General features: G+C 35.6%; 1 protein-coding gene across 1 annotated transcript in view; it reads right to left on the reverse strand.

The window, feature by feature from the left end:
* LOC150096624 (CD109 antigen-like) overlaps positions 1-26,168 on the reverse strand; it is a 930,782-nt gene that overhangs the window by 145,009 nt on the left and 759,605 nt on the right. The window contains exons 27-28 of the mRNA XM_090407963.1: positions 16,711-16,773; positions 7,185-7,359 (exon numbers count right to left, since the gene is read on the reverse strand). Of these exons, the coding sequence (XP_090264089.1) occupies positions 7,185-7,359; positions 16,711-16,773 (238 nt within the window). The remainder of the gene's footprint in view (positions 1-7,184; positions 7,360-16,710; positions 16,774-26,168) is intronic.

A 26,168-nucleotide genomic window follows, 5' to 3' on the forward strand; every position in this document is an offset into this window, starting at 1 on the left:
GATAGAAACCTGAAGTTTAGGGGACATATTGCAAAGGTGGTGAAGGTAACACAGAGGATTGCTGCAATTATGAGAAGGACACTGACCTGCAGAGATAAGAGGGTTATCATTCCGTTGTATAAGTCTCTGATCAGACCACACTTGGACTATTGTTCTCAGATTTGGTCCAAGGATTTGAAGGGGATAAATTAACTGTGGAAAGGATACAAAGACGGATGACAAAGATGGTTTCAGGACTGTCCAAGGATAGTTATGAGGATCGGCTGAGGGAATGTGGACTGCAGAGTTTGGTGGATAGAAGAAGGAGAGGTGATATGATTGAGACATTTAAACTGTTGAGAGGTGGTTACAGGGTTGACACTGGGGAGTTCTTTCGCTTGGTTGAACAGCAGGAAGGAGTGATGACAAGAGGCCATCCCTGGAAGTTACGAAAGGAAACTGTGAGCAAGAGGGTGAGGAGTGATTTCTTTGCGTGGAGGGTGGTTGAACCGTGGAATGCATTGCCTGATGGAGTGGTGAGAGTGAGAACGGTCAATGAGTCTAAGGATTGGTATGATAGACTTTGTGTTTCTTAGGGGGGGAGGACCTCCCCTCGATGAGTCTTGACAAACTTTATGTTCTTAGGAAGGACTGCTCACGATGAGTCTTTTGACTCCATGGAGGCCTGAATAATAATAATAATAATAATAATAATAATAATAATACCACAACAAGCGATCTGATAACCAAGAACTACTCAGAACAGCAGACAATTTAAAACTCACAAACTGTCTATTACTAAAAGAAAGAATCATATGGCTTCACTTTACCAATGAAAATTACATAGGCAAAGTGGATATTAGATCCAACATTATTTCAAAGCCGAATGTTTGTAGAAACTATGAAAGTTTCATAAGTTGACCTGACAGCTTACGAGAATACATTCCTCAGCATCTCCGAGTTGCGTTAGCTACTTAAGTCAAGTAGTACAAGTTAGGGCAACTAGTGGATGCAGTGGTTGACTGTGGAATAACTGAAAGGGATAAGGGGAGACTATGATACTTTATCTACTTTAGTTACATGCATACTGTATATGATTGCTAATAATGTTATTAAAACTTTACCTGCATCTACATGTAAAAAAAAAAAAAAAAAAGCAGTGATTCACTGGTAGTACAACAGTGGTCTGGAACCTAACCTTTAACCTGTTGTATGATCAAGGAATGCCTGAATGTTGTCAATTTCTTATTTATATCCTTTTGGGTTGATGGATATACCATTCTTTATGATGATCAGCATGCGTTTGTAAAGGGTAGCTCCTGCTTCAGCAATTTACTGCATTTTATGATTGGGTAGTGAGTGTGTTAGATAAGGGAGAATCATATACAGTGATATTCTTGGACTTTGCAAAAGTGTCTCATAGATTACTACATGATAAATAGGTGTACAAGCTGCAGATGATGGGAATAGATTGCATATTGGTTAGATGGATCAGAGATTGGCTCTTTGAACAATACCAGCAGGTTGTGTATGATGGAGCAGTTTCTCAAAAAAAAAGGTAACCAGTAGCATGCCTCCCATGATTCTATTCTTGGGCCCCAGCTGTTTAACTTGTTTGTAAATGATATATCATGTGGAGTGACATGGGATCTTCAGTTGTTTGCTCATGATGCAAAGCTGGGAAGAATTAGAAGTAGCACTGTTGATGTTAATTTCCTTCAGGAAGATTTCAATAGACATTTTACGCAGATAATGGAGTAGGGTTGTAGTTTTAATATTGATAAACACAAGGTGTTGCATTTTGGAGTGCAGAAATATAGACTGTGTACTATATTAATGGTGTTGTACTGCAGGAAGTGGATGAGATTAAAGATTTGGAAGTGATGGTTGACAGTAGACTGAAGTTTAGAGGACATATTGCTAGTGTTGCAAAGACTGCACATCGTAGTGCTGCTATGATAAGAAGTGCTGTAATATATTGATAAGAAAGTGGTTGGGCCACTTTATAAGGCACTGCTCATGCTGCACTTGGACTATCGTGCTCAGATCTGGTCACCTGGTTTTTTATGGGATGTGGAGACATTGGAGAGGGTCCAGAGACTAAGATCATGTCGGAACTTTGGAATGCTGGCCATGGAAAGAGAGAAGGTGAAAAATGTGGATTGCAAAGTTTGGTGGACAGGAGATGATAGAGACATTTAATTTAACGATAGGAATTTATTGGATTAATCCAGATGAGATTATAAAACGAGTAGTAGGCAAGAGGGGAAAAACCAGAGGCCATGCCTGGAATTTTTTGTAAGAGTTGTGAAGAGGGGTATGAGGAGTAGATTTCTTACTTGGAGAATTGTCAGTGAATGGAATGCATTACAAGAATGTGTTGTTAATGCAGGGAGCGATAAAGATTTAATATGATAAATATGTTGTCAGTTGAATTAACCTCCCACAATGAGTCTGACGACTGCATGGAGGGTGAAATAATAATAATAATAATAAATTATTATTATTATTATTATTATTATGGCCAACTCCAAGGAGTCCTTAGACTCATCGAGAGGGCCCTAAACATCATGTCAAGAACTATTCAGCATCTGCACAGTATCTATCATACTTTGCTTTAAACTCATTCACAGTCATGGCAGCCATAACAGACTCTGGCAACCTATTCCACTCATTCACCACTATCCAAGTAGAAAACCTGTTAACACCCTTACTAACCACACTCTTGCTCAGTTTCCATGAATGGTCCCTAGTTCTCCCACCACCACACCTGTTCTGAAAATTTCATCTGAATTAATCTTGTAAAAACCTCTCAGTAATTTGAATGTCTCAATCATATCACCCTTTTTCTGTCTATCAGTCAGTTTCTGTAACTCACAAAACTTCAATCTGTTCTCATCAGGTTCATTCCACAGACCTGCTACCATCTTGGCCACTTGCTTCTGGATCCTCTCTACCACCTCCACATCACCAAGAAACCCGGGCACCCAGATCTGAGCGCAGTAGTCAAGATGGGGTCTTATCAAGGCTCAATAAAGAGGAACAATAACCTGCTTGTCTCTGCTCATAAAACTATTCTTCAGTAAACAAGTGTTCTGATGAGCTGCTTTAGCCACTTTTGCTACGTGCTCCCTAAACTTTAACTCCCTATCCACTAACACTCCCAAGTCTCTGGCTTCTTCAATTTCCTGAAGTATGGCTCCACCAATGTGGTATACTGCTTATAATCTTTTCACCCCAAAATGCATAACCTTACACTTTTCCACATTAAAATGACATCCATTTTCCTTAGCCCAGTCTGCCGATCTATCCAAATCATCCTGCAAAATTTTGATATCATGTGTATTAACTATTGCTCTACCCAACTTTTCATCATCGGAAAATATCTGAACAGTTCCTCTCGGATCCTTCTTTTGGAGTAATAATAATAATAATAATAATATCTTTTAGAGGAATAATAATAATAATAATAATAATAATAATATGAAATCATATATCCTAAATAAGTAAAAGAATTATAGGCTCATCCTAATAGGAGACATTAATATAAATACTCTTGACCACACCTCTTCAACCACTAACACATACCTTGATATACTAAGTCAGTACAACATAAATCCTACCATTAACTCCCCAACATTAGAAGAAATACTTAACAAGCCACTAACACAATCATGCATTGATCATATCAACATATGGACTCCCATCCATAGAGATATACATCATCAGTAATTAAAGTCAAAATTGCCGATCACTACTTTGTCTCAACTTCATTTTATTATGTTACCTATCCCCACCTTCTCACCACCACAAAAGTCAACAAAACTTGATCATAATAAAGAGCATTGTCAACAACCATGTAACAAATACAGACTGGAATTGCCTACTAAAAATAAATGATCCTGTTTATTATTATTACTCCTGTAATATACGAGAATTTCCAACTAAAGTTCACAGAAATATAGACAAAGCCTACACAAACGAGGTAACAATAATCCATGGATAAATGGTGATATACTATATAGTACTACCGTAAAAGAAAATCTATGGAAAAAACTAAAAAAGTCACCAGTAACACACATTTACAAACATTATACAAAAACACAAGAAATCAACTAACAGCAAGAATTCGTAAGGCAAAAAGACACTATTACTTCCAAAAATTCATGGAATATAACGACAACATGAAGCAAACATGGGCTACACTCAATGAGTTAGTAACTCGAAAAAAGAAAACTTCAGCACAAGATTTTATTGCAAAAAGTTTCGGTCAGGATACAAACCAAGAGGAACTAGCAGATTCATTCAACCATGCCTTCACAAACAATATCACACAACTAAAAAAAGACAAATTACTAACAATCAACAAAAAACTACCGACACAAAGTCAACAACAAACTATATATTTTCCACCTAACAAAATAGGAACTGAAAGAAGCACTCTTACAGCTAAAACCAAAGACCACTCCAGGAATAGACAAAATAAGACTCACAGACCTGTTAATACACTTTGAACAAATAAATCCAATACTTTTGAAACTCGTGAACACAATATTTGACACTGGCATTATACCACAACAACTAAAAACTGCAATAATCACACCAATTTACAAACATGGTAAAAGAAACGATGCTCAGAACTACAGACCAATAGCTACCCTACCAGTCATTTCAAAAATTCTAGAAAAAATAACACACACCAGACTGCAGAACTATCTACAGAAGTACAACATAATCTCACAAAACCAATACAACTTTCAGAAAACAAAAAGCACCATCACTTTATTAGAAGACATTGCCGACACAATAAACAAAGCTCTTGACAAAAACAAGTACGCTGTCCTTATACTGCTTGACTTAACCAAAGCATTTTGATACACTTGAACATGACATACTACTATTCACCAAACTATACTCAGTAGGTATAAGAGGAACACTGCATACCTGGTTCAGGAACTCTCTCTCAAACAGAACACAAGTAACAAAAATAGGTACATGTCACAGCTGGGGTATACAATAAAACACGATGTCCCTCAAGGCGCCATATTATCACCCACTCTGTTCAACATATACATTAACAATGTTCATAACCTGGTCATAAGAAGTCAAATATTTCAATATGCAGATGACACCGCACTACTAGCAATCCACACAGACATTAACACAGCTCTCTCCAAAGCTCAACACTACCTAAATGAAATCACAACTTACTTCTACCAAAATGCAATTGTAATCAATAGCACCAAAACACACAGATGTTAATAATACACAACCCGAGAATCATGCGCCCCGCACCACTATCGATACACTGTCACACATACCGCTGCATTAACGACAAAAAAACCTGCCAATGTCCCAAAATCAAACCTGTAACACATGCAAAATACCTTGGTCTTTACATAGATTGCCACCTTAAATGGACAAAACACATAGATTACCAAAACACTAAACTCCGCATCATCAACAACTCTTCCAAGTAAAAGACATTATTCCAACTAACATAAAAAAAAACTCCTATATCATGGCATCTGCAAATCCCTACTTAGATATGGTATAACACTCTATGCAAACACATCAAACAGCCATCTAACAAAATTAGAAATATTACATAGGAAAATTGTGTCAACAGTAATTTGGACACCTTATACACAACAGCCAATATCTGACCAGCACATGGCGATACACAGAATCCTGAGCATTAAAAATCTGAAACACTATATAATATTACTAAGGAATTACTTCAACATCACTTATCAAAACAACAGAAACGCATATTGTATAACATAACCCACAATAACTCTACATCCCTACACCCTTCAACAACTCATAGGGTTCTTTGGTGAGATCACATCAGATACACATGCTACTCAACAACCTACCGAGTAATTTAAAACACAGAACAGTGTTCCTCTTATACCTACTGAGTATAATTTGGTGAGTAGTATGTCATGTTCAATTTAGACAACTACAGAACATTAAAACACAAACTCTGGACAATATACCAACAAAGTTAATATACCATTAACACTAATATACACATCACAAATCACCAGGATCCAATGCCTACATCCCATCCATAAACAGTAACAACAACATAAATAGTGAAGGGTAAACCCACTCTCTTCATAAAAGCTAACCCAAGCTTCAAAGTAGATGGGATTAATCTGCCTCACTCATCCACATGTAATCTTCATAATCAAAAACTGCAAATTATGTTACAAAACAGTCAGTACGGTGTATAATAATAATAATAATGAAGATACAGATATTAAAAAAAAAGTATATGAATTTGTATCCAAAGAAAAAATACTGAAAAGAAATAAGTGCCTTAAACTGCGTACAGTATAATGTACAGAGTGTAATATTCATTAATTGTAAATATGTAAATACTCTGTACGACGAAACTAGAAAAATTGTTATTTTATACATAATGTGTAAACATGCAAAAAAAAATCTGTAATAATCATATGTAATTTATCTGAGACATTATCATACTATTATTATTATTATCCATTATTTAAAAATGCCATGTAATCTTCATTGTTAAAATTAGAAGAACATGTGTTGTAAATATAGATGCAAAAAAGTATTATTATCAAAATTTTAATTGAAATGCAATGTAGAAAATGAATCACATATGCAGCACTTGGTGCTAAAATTCGTAAAAATTACAAGCTGGAATGTCATTAAAGACGATGATTGTAATTGTGTAAAAAATATTTCAGAAAGCAATGTAATTTGTATGATCTTTAAATTTTATAATTTCTCTAATTCTATAATGTAATTATTATATGTATGCAAACAAAAGAAAGTGTTAAAAAATATTATTATTAAAAAAAAATTAAACTAGTTACAAATTTTGTTATTTATTACTATTTTACTTTTAGTTGGATCTTGACTTTTTTAAGCTAATATTTTGATTTACATTTTTATTTGTTTTAGGTTTAGAATAGCTTTCTGAAGATTGTCTTCAGAATCTGCAATTATCACCTGGTCACTGTAAAAAAAAATCACATTTGAGGAGAGTTTGATGATATTTTTATATACCATGTTATTATTATGGTTGTTGTTTCCTTTAAATATAAATTAAATACAGTTTTAGATACTGGACATTCTTGTCTTAACTCCATGGTTTACTTATCTGCAAACCTATGCTTTTATAATTGAACCCATTAGATATCTGATCTTCTTTTGGTCATGCTTACCTGACTGTTGTGCTAAGCTGATAAGTTTTTGAAATCCTGCATTTTTAGCTGAACTGTCAACTAAATGCAGCACATATGTTACCACAGCAACTGTATAAGGATCGTCATTTATTTGGATTTCTTGTTCTAAGTACCGCTGTGCCAATGACACTGATCTGGAAAACTCTGCGTGTACCTTATAAAACAAAAAGCAATGAGTTTTTAATAGAAATTGTGACATAGTAACATGTTGATAGAAAAGTCATATCTCATCTCTGATATGACTTTTCCCACAGATAAAACACATACATGCAAGAGAATATGCATTAATTATTTTGATAATTATCATCCATTGACCAGATTACAATCCCATGGGAAAAGAATTTTGATACTCCGCTTTAAAAGAAACCCTGAACAAATCGCATGGATTCTTCATAAATTCAATTTATATACTTCCTTGAAACTAGCTCAGAAACTGACTTCTTTCTTACCATTTACAAATATACATTAGCACCTCTTTCCTTACCAGGTATCTATCATGTACCCCGCTCATGTTATCTTTGCTACTTTGGACAGACTAACTGTTCTGCTTTGATTTGAATCCAAGAACATTAAGAATAATGCATATCTGGAATCCATCAAGTCTGACCTTGCTTCTCATGCTATTAACACTAGGCAGAGAGTTCTTTGGAACCAGACAAACATTCTTCATTCCAGCAGTTACAGATTTCATCATCTTTTCCTTATTTATTTATTTATTCTTATGGCAAAAGCAGCTACATGTCAAGTTCAGACCAGAAAGCCAATCCAGGGCCTCATTTGTCACCTCGTGGATGTCTTGGAGGTCACCACCATGAAATCAGCACCTTGGGCAGTCATTCATAATATGAGTGGGCCACAGGGGGAAACAGTCACAATAAGGGTGGTCTGATAGTCTCCATTTATGCAGTAGGTAGCCACATCTGCCTTGGTTGGTTCTGATCCTGTTGATAGATGACCAAATCTTCCTAGGAAGGGCAAAACCAGGCTACAGAGCACAGAGATCTTCAACCAGGAAACTGTTTGTTGGAAGATTGTTGGACCAGTGTTCTCTCCACATGTCAGGTGTTGATGGTAAGGCAGCTGAAGAGAGTTTGTCTATGGACCAGAAAAGGTTTCGTGATTTTAAGCGAATTTATGAGAGTCTGGTGCAGGGGCATGAGCAGATTGCTCATTACTTTATTGAATACTTTAATCGAGGCCTGTCTTCTCTGTATATTTGGTGGAGCAATGTTAGGACAGGCAGTCAGGGAAGAGGGGGTGCTTCTCAGTGTTCTACTAATTGTGCGCATGGTAGAGTTCAGCTGGGTGTCTATAATGTTAGTGTATGCACTTCTTTCTCAGACAGGGGCACAGTATATGACTTTAAGACATATACTGTGCACAACTCCAGGTTGTTCCAGCAACAAGTTCCAAGTGTAAGGATGATTTCGTACTCCAATCTCCAATTTTTAGGAGTGATTACTGTTAACAGTTCATATTTTTTTTTTGCTGATTTAACTTTGTTTTAATCTACACTAACATTTATAGTTATTCCTTTTGAACTGTAATAGTGCAATGCCATCAAATCATCAGCGACCGACACGAGCTAGTAAACATATACCACCGGCCCAAGAGCTAAAGATTAACTATATTTTTACATATTGAAAAACTTTTCCTGACTACAGCCAAATGCAGAAGTAAATTTATTGCCAGCATACTAATAAATTATATTACACCAAAAATGTTATAAATTTTGTACAAATTAAATTGCAATGTGTTTTTGGCAAACTTTCCAATTTCCTAAGGACGTAGTTAAGGAATTAATGCACAGTGCTTGTAGAAAACTATGCGAAGAGGCATTTCAGTATGGAATATGTCCACCCAGTGCAGCAATGCAGCTCTCACAACGTTGTACTATGCATGGCTCCACCAAGTGATTCAGGAGTTCTTGAGGCAAACTGGCCCCCTCCTCATTCAGAGCAAAAATAAGGTCTTGTTTATTTTCTGGAGGGAAATTTCAAGCAGTAATCTTCTTACTGCATCCCAAACGTATCCTATGGAGTTGAGATCTGGAGAGTGTGCTGGCCACTCGATTAGATTAATATCCTCAGAGTTTGTGTACAATGTGGTGTGATGTTGTCATCCATAAAAAATAAATTCTTCGCCTATATAGCATCATGGAACAATCGAACATGATATTGAGGAACTTCACTGCAACATCATTCATTAGTCATAGCCCCTTTTTCCAGCACTTGTAGCCTGGTATGTCCATTAAACATAATGTCCCCCCCCCATCCACACACACACACACACACACACACCATGACCCAAGCACCACTGTATCTCTCGCTTGCAAGAACATTCTTGCGATAGTGAGTAGTACCACTTTCAAGATGATCAAATATCATCTAGAATTGGATGAAAGACTAAAATGACTTTCATCTGTAAAGAATACATTAGCCTATTGATGTCTTCTTCAATTTTTATGGACACAACACAATTGAAAACATGCTCAACAATGAGCTGTGGATAAAGAGATGCAGACTACAGGTCTTCAGGTGTATAGACCTACTTGTCACAGTTTGTCAAGATATCCACATACTTGTGCTTGAATGGAGCTGAATTACAAGCTGATCTGCTTTGGTGTGTTGATTATGTTTTCCTGTTAAAACAAAAAAACTGTCTTCATGCTCCATGGCAGAGTGAGGGCACCCCTTTATCATATGTCTGGAACACATTCAATTGGCTTGAAATGCTGCCCAGTAGCAGTATACAATGCAATGTGAAATTCCAAACTCTGGGCAATATCAGTAATTCTGTAGCCTTCTTAAAGCTTTCCAATAATTCTTCCCCACATGAAATCATCAATAAGTTAAAGATACCAAGAAATCACATTCTTAGTTTAATCCTTTATCCAGGTGTAAGCATACAATGTTTGTGTGTGAAGTAACTTTGTGACTGGGCAACTCATATATAGAGGCTAATGATTTCACATCGCTTGCCTTAGTATCCCATAATGCAAAAGCACATATCCTTATGGACATATATAATGCTGTGCATTGTGGGAAGGGTCACTACCCAAACTCGTTTTGACCTTTATTAAGGTCTCATCAGTGGGAGCCAGACCCAGAAGTGATACCAAGGTTCAAGTAATGCAAAGTCATATTTCCATATAAAGTAGCTAAAAGGTGTCACACTTTATTATTTATTAAAATATGCCACAGCTCATTGTAAAATACTCTGGATTACAGAGAGAGAGAGAGAGAGAGAGAGAGAGAGAGAGATGTTGAAAGTTTTACCATTGGGTTATACTATAAATTAAAGATGCCAAGAAATTAAATTCTTGGTTTAAATACAAAATTAATAACGGAAAAACTCACATAAAAAGATTATTTAATAATTTTTAAATTTAAATTTAAATTTAAATAATGTTTTTACATGAGTTTTTCCATTATTAATTTTGTATTTATATGTCCGCTCACGGTATTCCATTATTAAAACTTAAATTCTTGGTTTAATCCTTTATTCTTATATTCTTGATTATAAGAAATTATATTCTTGATTATAAGAAATTATATTCTTGATGCAAACAAAGTTTGCATCAAGAATATAATTTCTTGGCATCTTTAATTTATAGTAGAATCATGTGGAACAACTTTCAACATCTATTTCTAATTCAGAGTATTTTAGTAATAAGCTATGACACCTTTTGGCTGTTTGTATATGGAAATATGACTTCTGCATTTCTACAATCTTATACCTTTCCTGGATCAGTCTCCCACTGATGTGCTTTTGTGCAGTAGTGGTTGCTTTCCCTTTGATATGAGCTTTTGTTCTCTTAAAGTTTCTTCTGGATCTAGCTACTACTGGGGGGGGGGGCTTAAGATTTTGGAAGGGTTCTGCCTTGAGAGAGCAACTTGAGTCTCTGGGGATTGGCATTTTCTGGCAGGGCCTCTATCAGGGGTTGTGTCGGTGAGTGCTTTTCCCTGGAATATGAGTTGTGCTGCTCAGTGGTAGGTTGAGCCTGTCACTGAGTGGAACCAACATTGAGTTGGATGCTGAGTAAAATGATCCGAAGAATCATTTTACTCAGTGGTGGTTCCACTCAGTGACAGCCACAGAGAGGAACCCTCAGCCTATGGGTCTGCTTGGTGGTGGGGGGTGAGCCTGCCATTGGGCAGAGCTGAGGGTTCTTCTCCATGGCAGGAGGGGGGGGGGGGCTGTCACTGAGTGGAACCACTGCTGAGTAAAATGATCCTTCGGATCGCTCACACTTGCTGAGTTTAGAGTGATCTGGGGGATTTCCTGAGTTTTTGGAGACCTCTGTTTACTTATAAGTCCATAAGGATATGTGCCTTGCATTATGGGATACTAAGGTGAGTGATATGAAATCATTAGTCTCTATATAAGTTGCCGAGTCGTGAAGTAACTTCACGTGCTAATTTTGTTTGCTTACACTTGGATAAAGGATTAAACCAAGAATATAATTTCTTGACATCTGTAATTTATAGTATAACCAAGTAGAAAAACTTTCAACATGAAATCATCTGGATGATGTCTTTGAGACATTACAGGATATCCAAGTTTGCAACATTATTCCTTCATGAAAAGAGCTTACTTCAAACACAATTTGCTTAGCGCAACCTTTTAGCCTGTTGAGTGCTACCACACGACCCTTTAGTGTGCAATTCCAAAATATGAAGTGTATACCCACTTTCTACTCGAAATTCAAAATTATCAGTGATACAAATTGCTCCAGGCTGATTTGTGTGAATTTTCGGATGTAATTTTCAGAAATAGTGTTCATCCTTAGGTTTTGGACACCAGTGTACATCACTGATTCTTATGATTCATGTTTTGTGTGTAGTTAGCAATCTTTCTACCTGATGATGTCCATTTTACACCAGATGAAATATATCAGAGTTTTTGAATATATAAAATTCTATATAAATCCTATAAACAGAAATATAAAATTCTATATTTTTCCTACATATATAAGTATCTGACTGTTTCTACTGACATTAGTTAGAAAGTGTCTGCAGAAACAAAAAATAACACAGTCAATCAATGAATCAAGTATACCTAAATAGTCAATAGTTTCAAAAATTTTGATCAATTTTGTTCTTCAACTTTATAATGCATGTTTTCCAAAGCAATTCTTGAGCAACCTGAATTAATGGTAGTTTCCCCAATGGGAACAACAAGTAGCAGCAGGAAATTTCCTTACACACAATTCCATATAAATAAAAGGCAATAAATAGCTGTACTTTACATCACTTCAGATATATTAAGTCTTTGTTAAGGCAGGAATCAAATACATTAATGATTTATTTTCCAAGCTTTAACTGCTTGGAAAATAAATCATTGTGATTGTCTGTGTGGAAAGGGAATCTGCAACCTTCATAAGGTTTTGGCAGTGAAGTATTCTAGCAGAAAGATTTCGCCAAACCTTATGAGGTATGGAAGTGAACATATGGCATTCAGTGATGTCAAATATGAATAACAACTAACTATCGATTTCATTCCTACCATATTAGTTCTTCGAACATTCAGATACTGCCTCATTTATATGTAAAATTACAGGGCTGGTAAGTATGGCATGCTTAGGAGATTGCTTGGATCAGTGGCATGCATGTAAAACTGCAAGGGCTGGATGTTGATAGTGCATGGGAAGTGGAAGGAGTGTTTGAGGGAGGCAATGACTGAGTGCATACCTAGAGTCAAAAGAGTAAATCAAGTGGGATTTAAATGGAACATTAAATATATATGAATGAATAACACCAATAAGCTGGAGCTGCAAAAAAAGAAACAATTGTGGAAAGAATTAAAAGAGAAAGTTGACCACCAGGCACATGAACAGTACAAGGCACAGGGCAGAAGGGTAAGTAGTGTAGTAAGAAAGGCAAAAGCAGAGTATGAAAGGAAATTAGCAACAAAGGTGAAAGAGAATCCCAAACAGTTCTTTCGATATGCTGTAAGTAAAAGAAAAAATGTATATGGTAGAATGATTTTAAGGAATAATAATTTAGTTTAATCCTTTATCAAAGTGTAAGCAAACAATGTTTGTACCTGAAGTATCTTCAGGGCTGAGGCAACTCGTGGTAAAGGTGGCTCCCACTGACGAGACCTCAATTTAGGTCAAAACTGGTCTGGATAGTGGCCCTTCCCTTAATGCATAGCATTATACATGTCTGCAAGGAGATGCACTTTGCATTATGGGAGATACTAAGACAAGGAGTGATGAGAGCTTGGTCCTCCTTTACCACGAGTCTCAGCTCTGAAGATACTTCAGGCAAAAACACTGTTTGCTTACACTTCGATAAAGGATTAAACTAAATTTATTATAGTCTAATCAAGTGGAAAAAAAAAACTTCCAACATCTTTCTCTAAATCCAGAGTAATTTAATAATAAGGTGAGACACCTTTTGGCAACTCATATAGGTAAATATAACTTCTCCATTGCTTCCACCTTGGTATCACCACCTCTGGGTGTGGCTCCCACTGACAAGACCTCAATAAAGGTTGAAACCGGTCTGGGTAATGGCCCTTCCCTTAATGCATAGCATTATACATGTCTACAAGGAGATGTGCTTTGCATTATGGGAGATACTAAGACAAGGAGTGATGAGAGCTTGGTCTACCTTTACCACGAGTTGCCTCAGCCCTGAAGATACTACAGGTGCAAACATTGTTTGCTTACACTTGGATAAAGGATTAAACTAAATTTATTATAGTCTAACCAATTGGGAAAAAAAAAACTTCCAAGATTTTAAGGAATGCCGATGGTAGGAAGGTAACTGAATTAGTCGAAATAGTAGAATTACTAAGTCAACACTTTGCAAGAGCATACATCCAGGTGGCGATACTGCAGGAACCGATGGCTTATACAGGAACTGAGGTGAATGAAATGGAGGTGAATAGCATATTACAGAACCTTAATGTGAATACATTTGTGGGATTGGATGGTATACCAGCTCGAGTCTTATGTGAAGTGGCAAACGAATTGTCAGTGCCTTTGACCATATTGTTTAATCTGAATCTCAGCTCTGGGTTAGTCTGTGGGGTGGGAAGAGGAGAAAATAGTGCCATTGCATAAAGGAGGCTCCAAGACCTGTTACAAATTACTGACCAATCAGCATATTAAGAGTTGTTGTCAAAGTATTGAGAAGTTGGTCAAGAGCAAATACAGGAATGGATAGATAGAAATGAGATACGGTGTGTGTGTGTGGGTGGGGGGCATGGTTTTGTGAAGGATAGGTCATGCCTCAGTAACTTGCTCATGTTTTATAATACAGTGACAGCTGAGTTGGATAAAGGTAATGGGTTTACAGTGATACTGCTAGAATTTGCAAAAGCCTTTGACAAGATACCACCTGGAATTTTAATCATAAAACTGCAGCACATTGGGATGGATATAGGGTTGATTGAGAGATATCAGAGAGTAGTTTATTCAGGAGCAGAGTCCAAGAGAAGGCCTGTGACTAGTGGCATGCTGCAGGGTTTTGTTCTATGACCACTACTGTTTAATTTGTACATTAACGATATAGGAAAGGATTTTGCAGGATGATTTGGATAGATTGGCAGACTGAGCAAAGGAGAATGGATGTCAGTTTAATATGGCCAAGTATAAGGGTATGCATTTTTGGGGTGAAAAGATTACCAACTGTATTCCACATTGGTGGAACTATACAGACTTAGCAGTGTTAGTGGATAGGAAGATAAAGTTTAGGAAGCACATAGCAAAAGTGGCTAAAGCAGATCATCAGATTACTTGGTGACTGAAGAATATTTTGAGAAGCAGAGACAAGCAGGTTATTGTTCCTCTTCATCTAGTCAAGATGGGGGCTTTTCAAGGCTCGATGAAGAGTCATGAAGAGTACACAGATCTGGGTGCCAGGGTTTCTTTGTGATAAGGAGTAGATGGAGAGGATCCACAGGCAAGTGACCAAGATGATAGTAGCTCTACAGATGAACCTTACGAGAACAGGTTGAAGATTTGTGGGTTACAGAAACTGGTTGATAGGTGTAAAAGGGATGATATGATTGAGACATACAAATTACTGAGGAGTTTTTACAAGATTAATTCAGAGGAAATTTTTCAGAACAGGTCTAGTGGTTCGAGAACTAGGGGCCATCCATGTAAACTGAGTAAGCGTGTAGTTAGGAAAGGTGTTAGAACTAAATTTTTTGCTTGGAGAGTAGTGAATGAGTGGAATAGGTTGGAAGGATCTGTTGTAGGTACGATGACTGTGAATGAGTTCAAAGCAAAGTATTATAGATACTGTGCAATATTGGATAGTTCTTGACATGATGTTTAAGGCCTCCATTGATGAGTCTAATGACACCTTGAAGTAGCCTGTAATAATAATAATAATCATAATTTAAACAGCTTTTCAAAGTATCCCATGTATTGCTACTATCCTTCTCATTATGGGTAGCAACTCTTCCCATAATGCATAGCATTATACATGTCCGTAAGGATATGTGGTGTGCATTATGGGATACTAAGGCAAGTGATGTGAAGTCATTAGCTTCTTTATACAAGTTGTTCGGTTCCTGATAATAGTTCATGCACAAACTTTGTTTGCTTACAATTGGATAAAGGATTAAACCAAGAAAATAATTTCTTGGCATCTTTAATTTATCCTCCTCATTCATTAACTAATACCATTGGACTAAATATAGTATTTCTCTAAGTGTGTCATAATTTCCAGCTTTTTAGTTCAATATGGAACTTGAACTTAACTGAGACTGCCTTTGGATGCTATCTTGAGTTCTAACTTTCATATGCTGATTGAGAAAGTTGTCTCACAACACCTCAATAAAATCTCCTTCATTCTTATTATGTGATTTTTCTTCTACACAGTTAATGTTTGGATAATTTACCTCACCCATAACAATTACTTGCTTAGTACCCATCAAGAGTAATTTGGTGATGCATTTCATTGTCCCCAGCAACTGAACCACAAAGTCTGCATCGTTACTCCAAGATTTCTCGCTTTCTCATTAAGTTTCATCAACAGCGTATGTAACCTTTCCTCTAGGGAGTTCAAAATTCAAAACTTATACTTAGCTATGCAAGAAATTGGAATTCTTAATCATTTGCCTACATTTTCAGCCTATTCAAATCCTCTTAATATCCCTGACATTGGCACATTCTACTAACTCTTCTGAACTTCAGATCATCCACAAACAATGCCGTTACCTGCACTGCAATGGCAATATTGTTGCCACCAATAGTGAACAGGTAAATAGTGCAATATTGAGTCATGTGGAACTATACTTGTAACTTTCTACTCCTTCATAGTATGACCCCCACCTTACACATATAATATGCAGTCAACCATCAATACAGCTCTCTAGCGTAGTATCTAAATCCATTCATTGGAGCTGAAATATCAACTTATCAAATATATATATATATATATATATATATATATATATATATACATATAACTGATTAAAAATAAATACTTTAAAATCCATTACTTGATTACAATTAATGATAAGAATGCAATTTTATTACCTTGTTAGGAAGAAGGGTCATCAGTACAAATGCAGTTAATGCTACTTGACCTGCTAAGCCTTCCTATAATACAAAATAAATAAAATAATGAAATAAAGAGCCAAAAGGCTTTCACTTTGGCGAAGTTAAAATTATTTAAATTAAGGGTATATTTAATCCCACATTATTTCAAAGCCGAATATGAAAACTCTAAGATAGAAATCAAAGAGTTTCATGCCGAATATAACAAACTATAAAAGTCCAGCGATGTACAAGCATGAGCAAACACCTGGGTGGTACAATAACTGGGCAACTAGTTGTATATAAGAATAGCGATCCTAGCTTTATCCACCTTTACAACGAGTTGCCCGGTATTGTACCACCCAGGTGTTTGCTCATGCCATAACCGAACTTTTATAGTTTGCTATATTCGACATGAAACTCTTTGATTGCTATCTTATAGAGTTTTCTTATTCAGCTTTGAAATAATGTGGGATTAAATATGCCCTTAATTTAAATAGATAAAATAACATTGATAATTATAAACTTCTTTTGAAGAATTCGTTTATACTGCTGAATGAAATGGAATTTTAAATTTACTTTATAGGCAGTTTTTTATATTGCTTATGACACAAAAAAAAAAGATGCTAATTATTTGTTTTCATTTAAATAGAGTGCAGGCTCTGCCAATAACACTAAATGTATAATTTTAATTTAGCATAGATATTTTTAATTTATCACAAATGCACACTCTAATGAGTGGAAGGAAAACAAGATAACGTCATTATACACAGGTGGAATGATCCAAGGAATTATAGACCAATCGGTATTTCTGGTATGATTGTTAAGGTATTGAAAAGGATGGTAAAGAATTGCAGCCAAAGGTAAGTAGAGATGGATATACCGTTATACTTTTGGATTTTGCCAATGCAAAATTCAGGATTCCACATGCAAGGTTGTCATACAAACTTGCTGGAGCAAGTATACAAAATAGAACTGTGACATGGATAGGAAAAGTGGCTGACTTGCAAGTATAGGAAAGTAATATATATATAGGTGCTGAGACTAAGAGAAGTAAGATGACCAGTGGTGTATCAAAAGACTAAGTTCTATACTTAGCCATTGTTGATTAACTTGTATAATAATAATTGGAAGAACGATGGTACATTGCGCCCTTCGATTGGAATAGGCCTACGTTCGATTCTCGTCGCGATGGGAGAAATCTTTATTTGGACAATTTCATTCGAAGGTGAGTTAGCCAATCTCATACGGAGGTAGCAGGGTTTTTTCTCCCAGAAATTCGGGTTTTTCATACCACATACAGACAAATCGGCCCTTCAGAACACACGCAACTTACAGACAAAAAATACTAGTTGTGGTGGAGGTGGGCGGTAGATGGCGTTGATGGAGATGATTCGTAGTAGAAATTCGGTGTAGTGGTCGAGACAGTTGTAGGTGTCCTCCCGTGATGAGTCTTCGGACTCCTTGGAGGTGTCAGGAATAATAATAATAATAATAATGAGACTGATAATAGTCTAAAAGGTGATATCCAGTTATTTGTGGGTAATATTAAGTTGGGGAAGATGCTAAGGGACATAGAGTAATTCTATAGAAAAATATTAATTCATAGGCAGTTTCTTATATTGCCTCAATATTAACTTGCTCACGTTTTATAATACAGTGATGGTTGAACTGGTTAAGGGTAATGGGTTTACAATGATACTGCTGACTTTGCAAAGGCCTCTGACAGGATACCACATGGAATTCTAATCAGTAAATTGCAACACATAGGGATGGGTATAGAGTTGGTGAGATGGATAGGAGAGTGGTTGATGGAGAGGTATTATAGAGTAGTTTATTCAGGAGTAGAGTCCAAAAGAAGGCCTGTGACTAGTGGCGTGCCACAGGTTTCTGTTCTTGGACCACTGCTATTTAATTTGTTATTAATGATATAGGAAAAGATCTGAGAGGAACTGTTCAGTTATTTGCCGATGATGCAGAGTTGGGTAGAGCAATAGTGAATACACGTGTGAAAATTTTGCAGGATGATTTGGATAGTTTGGCAGACTGGGCTAAGGAGAATGGATGTCAGTTTAATGTGGCAAAGTGTAAGGTTATGGATTTTGGGGTGAAAAGATTATCAGCAGTATACCACATTGGTGGAATGGTACTCCTCCAGGAAATTGAAGAAGCCAGAGACTCGGGAGTGTTAGTGGATAGGGAGTTAAAGTTTAGGGGACACATAGCACAAGTGGCTAAAGCAGATCATCAGATCACTTGGTTACTGAAAAATACTTTGATGAGCAAAGACAAGCAGGTTATTGTTCCTCTTTATCAAGCCTTGATAAGACCTCATCTTGACTACTGCAAGGAGATCTGGGCGCCAGGGTTTCTTGGTGATAGGGAGGTAGTAGAGAGGATCCAGAAGTGAGTGACCAAGATGGTAGTAGGTCCATAGAATGAACCTTATGAGAATAGGTTGAAGTTGATAGGAGGAAAAGGGATGATATGATTTAGACACAAATCACTCAGGGATTTTTACAAGATTAATTCAGAGGAAATTTTTCAGAACAGGTCTGGTGGTGGGAAAACTGAGCAAGAGTGTTAAAATAGCTTTTTTACTTGGAAAGTGGTGAATGAGTGAAATAGGTGCTAGAATCTGTTGTGGGTGCCATGGCTGTGAATGAGTTCAAAGCACAGTGTGCCAGAATCTGTTGTGGGTGCCATGGCTGTGAATGAATTCAAAGCAAAGTATGACAGATACTGTGCAAATACTAAATAGTTCTTGACATGATGTTTAGGGCCTCCCTCGATGAGTCTAAGGACTCCTGGAGTTGCCCGTAATAATAATAATAACATGTTAGCAGAAATATGTGAGGACAAAGGAGTGCAGTTTTTTTATCGTTGGAATGAGTTTGAAGAACGAATTGAACAGTATAAGAGTGATGTACTGCATTTGATTGATTTTGGCGTGAGTCACTTGGAGAAACTGCTGCTGGAAGGTAGAGAAATGAGTGCAGAGAATGAATGTGATCAAGTGAGAAGCAATGTGAGAGAGTGGGAGAGTATGAATAAAGTGGTTATGAATGAAGAAGTGAGTAGCATGAGTATAGAAAATGAGAGAAAAAGTGTACAAGACGAACAGGGAAATGGGAAGGTTCACGGTTGATGCTCCAAGAGAATGTGCAGATTCGGCGCTAGGGTTTTTGACGCCCACATGCAATTTCTATCTAAACGCCCCTGTAACAATCCGGGAGTGTGTGGTTCTTTTACGATAATAAAAATTTAAATTATTTGAAATTTCTTAAATAAATTTTGACAGAACAGCCACACGGTTCGCTAAATGTAACGAACCGGGAGTGTTGATTAGGCAGGAAAATCATTAAAAACCCGTATATCAAAAAATTCTCAAAAGTTAAAGCAAATTTTGATAAAGCCACTTCACTTTAATCGTTGAATATAATGATACAGGGATTATAGCCTTCCACCGACTCGAATTGCTAACAAAATTAAAATGAATTTTAATTAAAGTTAAAATTTATTTGAACTAAAGTTTAAAAAATTCTTGCATTTTACAAGTTACTAAATTCTTAGTAACTTGTAATAATTTTTATAAGTGGAACTATCTTTTAGGAAATTAAAAGAAACTCAAGATAGATGAGAAAATAATAAAAAAATTCAGAAATAATTAGAACATTTAATATAAGTATTCAAAAAACAATATCTTTACAGAATAACAGAAAATAAATTAAATTACATAAATATACTTGAAATTTTTTAAATTAAAATTTTAAGGTTTTTGATTTCATATTCACAAAATTAGAAATCATGGTCTTAACGTCTAATTCCGCACATATATCATTTTCAATAGCTATAACGCCAAACTAACAAGCTTTTTTTTGTGACATAATTGTTCTTAAGTAGGTTTTAATCAATTTCAACTCGGAAAAGGAACGTTCACCACTCGCTACACTAACAGTTAAGGTTAATAGTATTCTTAAAGCAATTGAAAAGTTAGGGAAAGATAAATTATTGGACACAATGAAATTAAGAATATTGAAAGGGCTTTTGAATATTTAAATTATCCATCCAAAACATATCCCGGAAAGCACATAACTCGTCATATAGTTCTATTGCAGTTACGTTTTTATTGTCGCAGTCCTTCAAGAGAATCTCTAAATCGTCACAAATTTTTCGTAAATCTTCGTTATTAATTTGTAGTAATCTATACAAGAAATTGAAATTATCATATCTTTTAGTTGTTCAAAACGTTCTATTAACGAACACATTGCAACATCTAGAAGTGTATAAAACACATTCACTCTAAATTTATCTTCTGGCAATTGTGGCGTTTTGTCATGATGCTCGTAGTCAAACTGTTGTGTCTTCTTTCGTCATCGAACTTCTGTACCAGTTTTAAATTCTTGTTCTCCATCCACCTCTTCACTCAGTTATTTTGCCGTTTTTAGATCTTCTTTAAAATTTGTATCTGATAGATACTCTTGTAAGAATATTTTTAAGTTTTCGATAGATTCTAAAGCAAGCGTAATGTTCATATTTTTGTCTTGAAGCATTTTACTCACAGGGTTTATTCTGTTAAGTAAATCGTACCAAGTTATAAGAGAGCAAATAAATTTGTAGACCTTTATTTTAGCACATAATGTTTGTGCTTCTTTATTAAAATTTTCATTATTTAAAATTTCAAAAAGTGCATCATAAATATCTCCTAACTGATATCGTAGAGGGCAGATTGCATTAATTTTACTATCCCATCGCGTTTCTGATGGCTGTTTCAAAGTTAATTTTTTTTACGAACTTTAAAAGGATTGGCCAACGTTTGTAAGAGAATGAAAAGAATTGTATATTTCTTGAATAATTGCAAAGAAACTAATTGTATCTGCATTCACTTTGGCTGCATCATTAATGATTAAATTTAGAGTATGAGCAGCACATGGCATGTAAAAAGCTAGAGGATTTTTGTTCAAAAGCAAATTTTGGAGCCCATATTTGCCCCATTGTCATACGCTTGACCTTGCATGTTATCAATGGGAATGTTCCATTATTGTCGCACATAAACCACGTCCTGTGGAATCTGATATATCTGCCAAACCTAAAACGTTTTCCCTGATCTTGACAATTCCATTGTTACAGGAAACAAAGCGACTAATAATGGTCATTTGTTCTGTTTTACTTGCATGCATCAGGTGTGCAGTCTAAAATTAAGGAATAATGTTTAGATTTTCGAATTGATAATAAAATTGTATCCCTGATTGCGTTACTTAAAGTTTCCAATATTTCATTTTGACTGTCTTTACTCAAATAGTGTATTCTATTGTTTCGTTGTACGGCCCTTTCAACATGATTTTCCATAACAGGATCAAACTTCCCAAACAGTTTGACTAATTTTAAAAAATTGCCGCTATTTCTTTCATATAATTTATCAGATGATCTGCGAAAAGCTAAATTTCGGCTACTAACAAATTTTATAATTTCAATCAAGCATTCTAAAACGCTCGTTCAATGTTTCTTTTCCATTTCATACATGCTTTGAGTCTGGAAATCAATAGTAGTTTTGTTTATTTAAATTTTTATCAAGTTCCTTCCATTTTAAGAAATTTTTCATGTGAGTTAAACTAGTCTCATGTGTATGTAAAATTGTACTTACATTTCTCCAATCGTTATAACCGTCTACAAGACTCAGTGGGTGATTCAGTAGGTGCGACAAGTTTGCATCAAAAGCAAAAAACAGAATTTAAAGTTTCTGAATAAATGAGCCATGTTCTTGGCACGAGCTCCCATTTTCAATTTTTCTATTATAATACGTGTCGCCAAATTTATGACCAATATGTATATCTGGGATATATTATATTATTATTTTGAACAGGCCCCATTTCAATTAAAACAACTCGTAATTTTTCATCAATATTTCCCCATTCACCTGGATCTTCTAAATTTACAGAGAATAATAATGTGTTAGTTTCGTGGTCATCTACAACTAAATCGTGTTGTAGTTGACTAAATCCTAACTATTATTCACTTAAATCATGTTCAATTATCTTGTTCAATAGTTGCAATAGTACCTTCATGCAAACTGGATGATGTGCACAGTTCTTCAACTCTGATTTCTGATGTATCGAGTTGGTTACAATCTGCATCAGAATATTTTAATATTTTAACAAATTTATTAACAGCCCCAGTTTGTTTCTTAATATCTGCTTCTTTTGCAGTGTGACGCTTATGATTTTGTGCACCGGATAACTTTTTTTTAAAATTTTTGATTCGATTTCTATTTTATACCCACGAGAAATTATTACACAACATGACACAGAGACGAAATAATAGTCCGCACTGCACTACTGTCAGTAGCCTACTGAGATGCATACCATATGACTGGTTAACTAGCAACAAATGTTTTGTACGAAAATTCGTTTCTGCGCATAAAAACTGTTCACCATTTCACTTTAATAGACTGCAGTAGACACAACATTCTGCAGGCAAGCATTTAGCCTGCTCTAGCTGCAAAATTGAAACAGCCGGCTGATCAAAGAGACGGCAATATACATTTTTTTAAAAATTTTTATTCAGTGTATACAGCCTCATTTATTTTAATATTGATCATTCTAAGAATTTTTTTGTTTTTATGATAAAAATTTTGTTTCTTAAAAATTAACTTATGAACTGTTCCCTGGCGGCAGCGCCCCCATCGTAGCGGTGCCCGCATGCACCACATGCCCACTTCCGCCGGCCCTAAGGATGTGTATGTGTGTGTGTAGGCAAAAAGGAAAGGAATGAACTGAACTGAAATAAAGTAAAACAGCTGGATTTGAAGAAGGTTTTAAGATAAATAAGAAGAAACAGAAATAGCTTGAGTTAAGCATGGAGAAGTCACATCTAATAGGTAGAACTTCCTATAGATCCAAGAATGAGCTTCTATGTTTGGATACAAGGCAAATGAAATGGTTGGATTAATCGAGTCTTGTATATAGAGGCTAATGATTTCACATAACTTGCCTTTGTATGAATCCCATAATGCAAAGCACCACACCCTTTTGGACATACTTTGTAAAATGATATGCATAACGAGAAGGACCACTACCCAGACTAGTTTCAACATTTATTCAGGTCTCCCTATATGAGTGAAAGGAAGTCTCCAAAAACTCAGGCAATTCCCCAGATCACTCTAAACTCAGCAAGTGCGAGTGCCCTGAAGAATCATTTTACTCAGCAGTGGATTGCAAAGTATCATGCTCATCCCCAACACCAAGCAGAGCCATAGGTTCAGCAGTGGCCCCACTTAGAGGCAGGCAAAAGCTCAACCCTGAGCAGAGCCTTTCATATTTCAGCACTGCAACCACTTCTACACAAAGGCCTGGAGGTCAAACCATCAGCAGCAGTCAGACCTGGAAGAGATACCATGGTTGAAGTTATATATATATATATACAAGTAGCCAAAAGGTGCTAGAATTTATTAATAAAAATCTCAGGATGAGAGAAAGATGTTGAAAGTTTTTTTACTTTGTTTCTACTATACATTAAAGATACCAATAAATTATATACATCATTTGTTTCCTTTGGTAAAGGATTAAAACCAAATATATAATTTCTTGGTATCTTTAATGTAGAAGGTAAACTTGTTCCTCTACATAAAGGTGGTGATAAAGCTACAGCTACAAATTATAGATCTATCTGTATAACTTGAGTTGTGGATAAGTATCACAGAGATTAATGAGAACTAGGATCCAGAAATGAATTGATAAGAGCAGTATTCTCTGTGATTGTCAGTATGGGTTTGTTAAAGGGATATCATGTTTTAACAACTACTAATGTTCTATAACAAGGTCACAAATGTATTGAACAAGGGAGATTATGTATATAGAGTAGTAAACTAAGATTCTGCAAAGGCTTTTGATAGGCCACATGACAAGCTGTTAAATTAATTGAAAAAGATGAAATCGAATAACTGACTACTGAGTTGTATCAGAAACCGGCTCTCAGATAGCTATCAGCAAGTTGTATATGGGACTGCCATATCTCGAAAGAGTCAAGTCTCTAGTGGTGTGCTGCAGGGATCTGTATTGGGGTCACTGTTGTTTAACTCATATATTGATGTTATCGGGATGGGTTTTACTGGTAATATGCAATTGTTTGCAGATGATACAAAGTTGGGTTAAAAAATACAGAGTCAAGTAGATGTTACAGTTTACAGGAGGACTTCAATAGATTGTATGAATGGGTAGATAAGTGGAACTATCAGTTTAATGTTGCAAAGTGTAAGGTTTTGAAATTCAGTAAGAAATGATGAGATACAAAGTATACACTTGGTGGGAAAAACTTTGAAGGAGATGAGAGATCTGGAGTAATTGTGGACAAAGACCTGAAATTCATGAGCCACATTGCAAAAGTTGTGAATCGTCACATTGGATAATAGTAATGATGTGAGGATCTTGACGTGCAGAAATAAAGCGGTTACAATTCCATTGCATAAGGTCTTAATCAGATTTGGTCAAATGGTTTTCATGATGATGAGAATATATTACAAAGTGTCCAGATAAGATTCACAAATGTGGTAACTGCTCTTTGGAATGTGGAATATGATAATTGATTGAAAGAATGTAAGTAATTTGCAAAGCTTCTTGAATTGGAGGAGATGGAGGGGGGTATGATTGATACATATAATTTGGTTAGAAGTTGTTACCAGGTTAACATGTAGAAATTTTCATAGAATGGGAGGGTGTAGAACAAGAGGATGTCTCTGGAAACTGTATAAGTAGGGTGTGAGGAATGGAGCAGGTTCTTTGCATGGTGATTGGTTAGTGGGCGGAATATATAGCTTGAGTGTGTTGTGAATACAGACTCTTTGAACCAGTTTAAGGTATGATTGGAGGAGCTTTATGGATGATAGTTGTACTTTCCATGATGTGTCTCTGATTCCATGGAGGTCAAATGTTTTTTTTTTTTTTTTTTTGACAATGACAAGGTTAATTATCAAACAGAATATTTGCATATAAATATAATGAGATGTATTATTATATTTTCTATAGTGTACAAAGATTCAGTATAAAATGCAGAATATTTAAATTTTTATAAATATAACTTTTTTTAAACTAGATAAATATTTATCCATCGTATGTACATATGGATTGGCATTTGAATTTTTCTTTCAATATTTTTTTATACATTCTGTATTTAATAGAGATAGTTTTAATACAGATATTTTTAATAATAATAATTTTTATTATTGTTTTATTTTTCTACAAAAGTTACTGAGTACATTCTTTTTTGATATACTTGTTTGTTTGGGTGGCATTTCTGCAGTCTTTCTCAAAACTTCTGCAGAGCTTATCTGAGGAAGATAATAGATGGCGGTGGTTTCGTTTCAGCACCCATCGCAATCCAGGTGTAGATTTAATGTATATATGTATATGCTTGGAAATATATATATATATATATAATTTCTCAAGGGCTCACCTTAGTGAGTA

The sequence above is a fragment of the Typopeltis vanoorti genome, chromosome 18, assembly GCF_054136105.1.
Source record: "Typopeltis vanoorti isolate ZY-2024b chromosome 18, IOZ_Tvanoo_1.0, whole genome shotgun sequence".
NCBI lineage: Eukaryota > Metazoa > Arthropoda > Arachnida > Uropygi > Thelyphonidae > Typopeltis > Typopeltis vanoorti.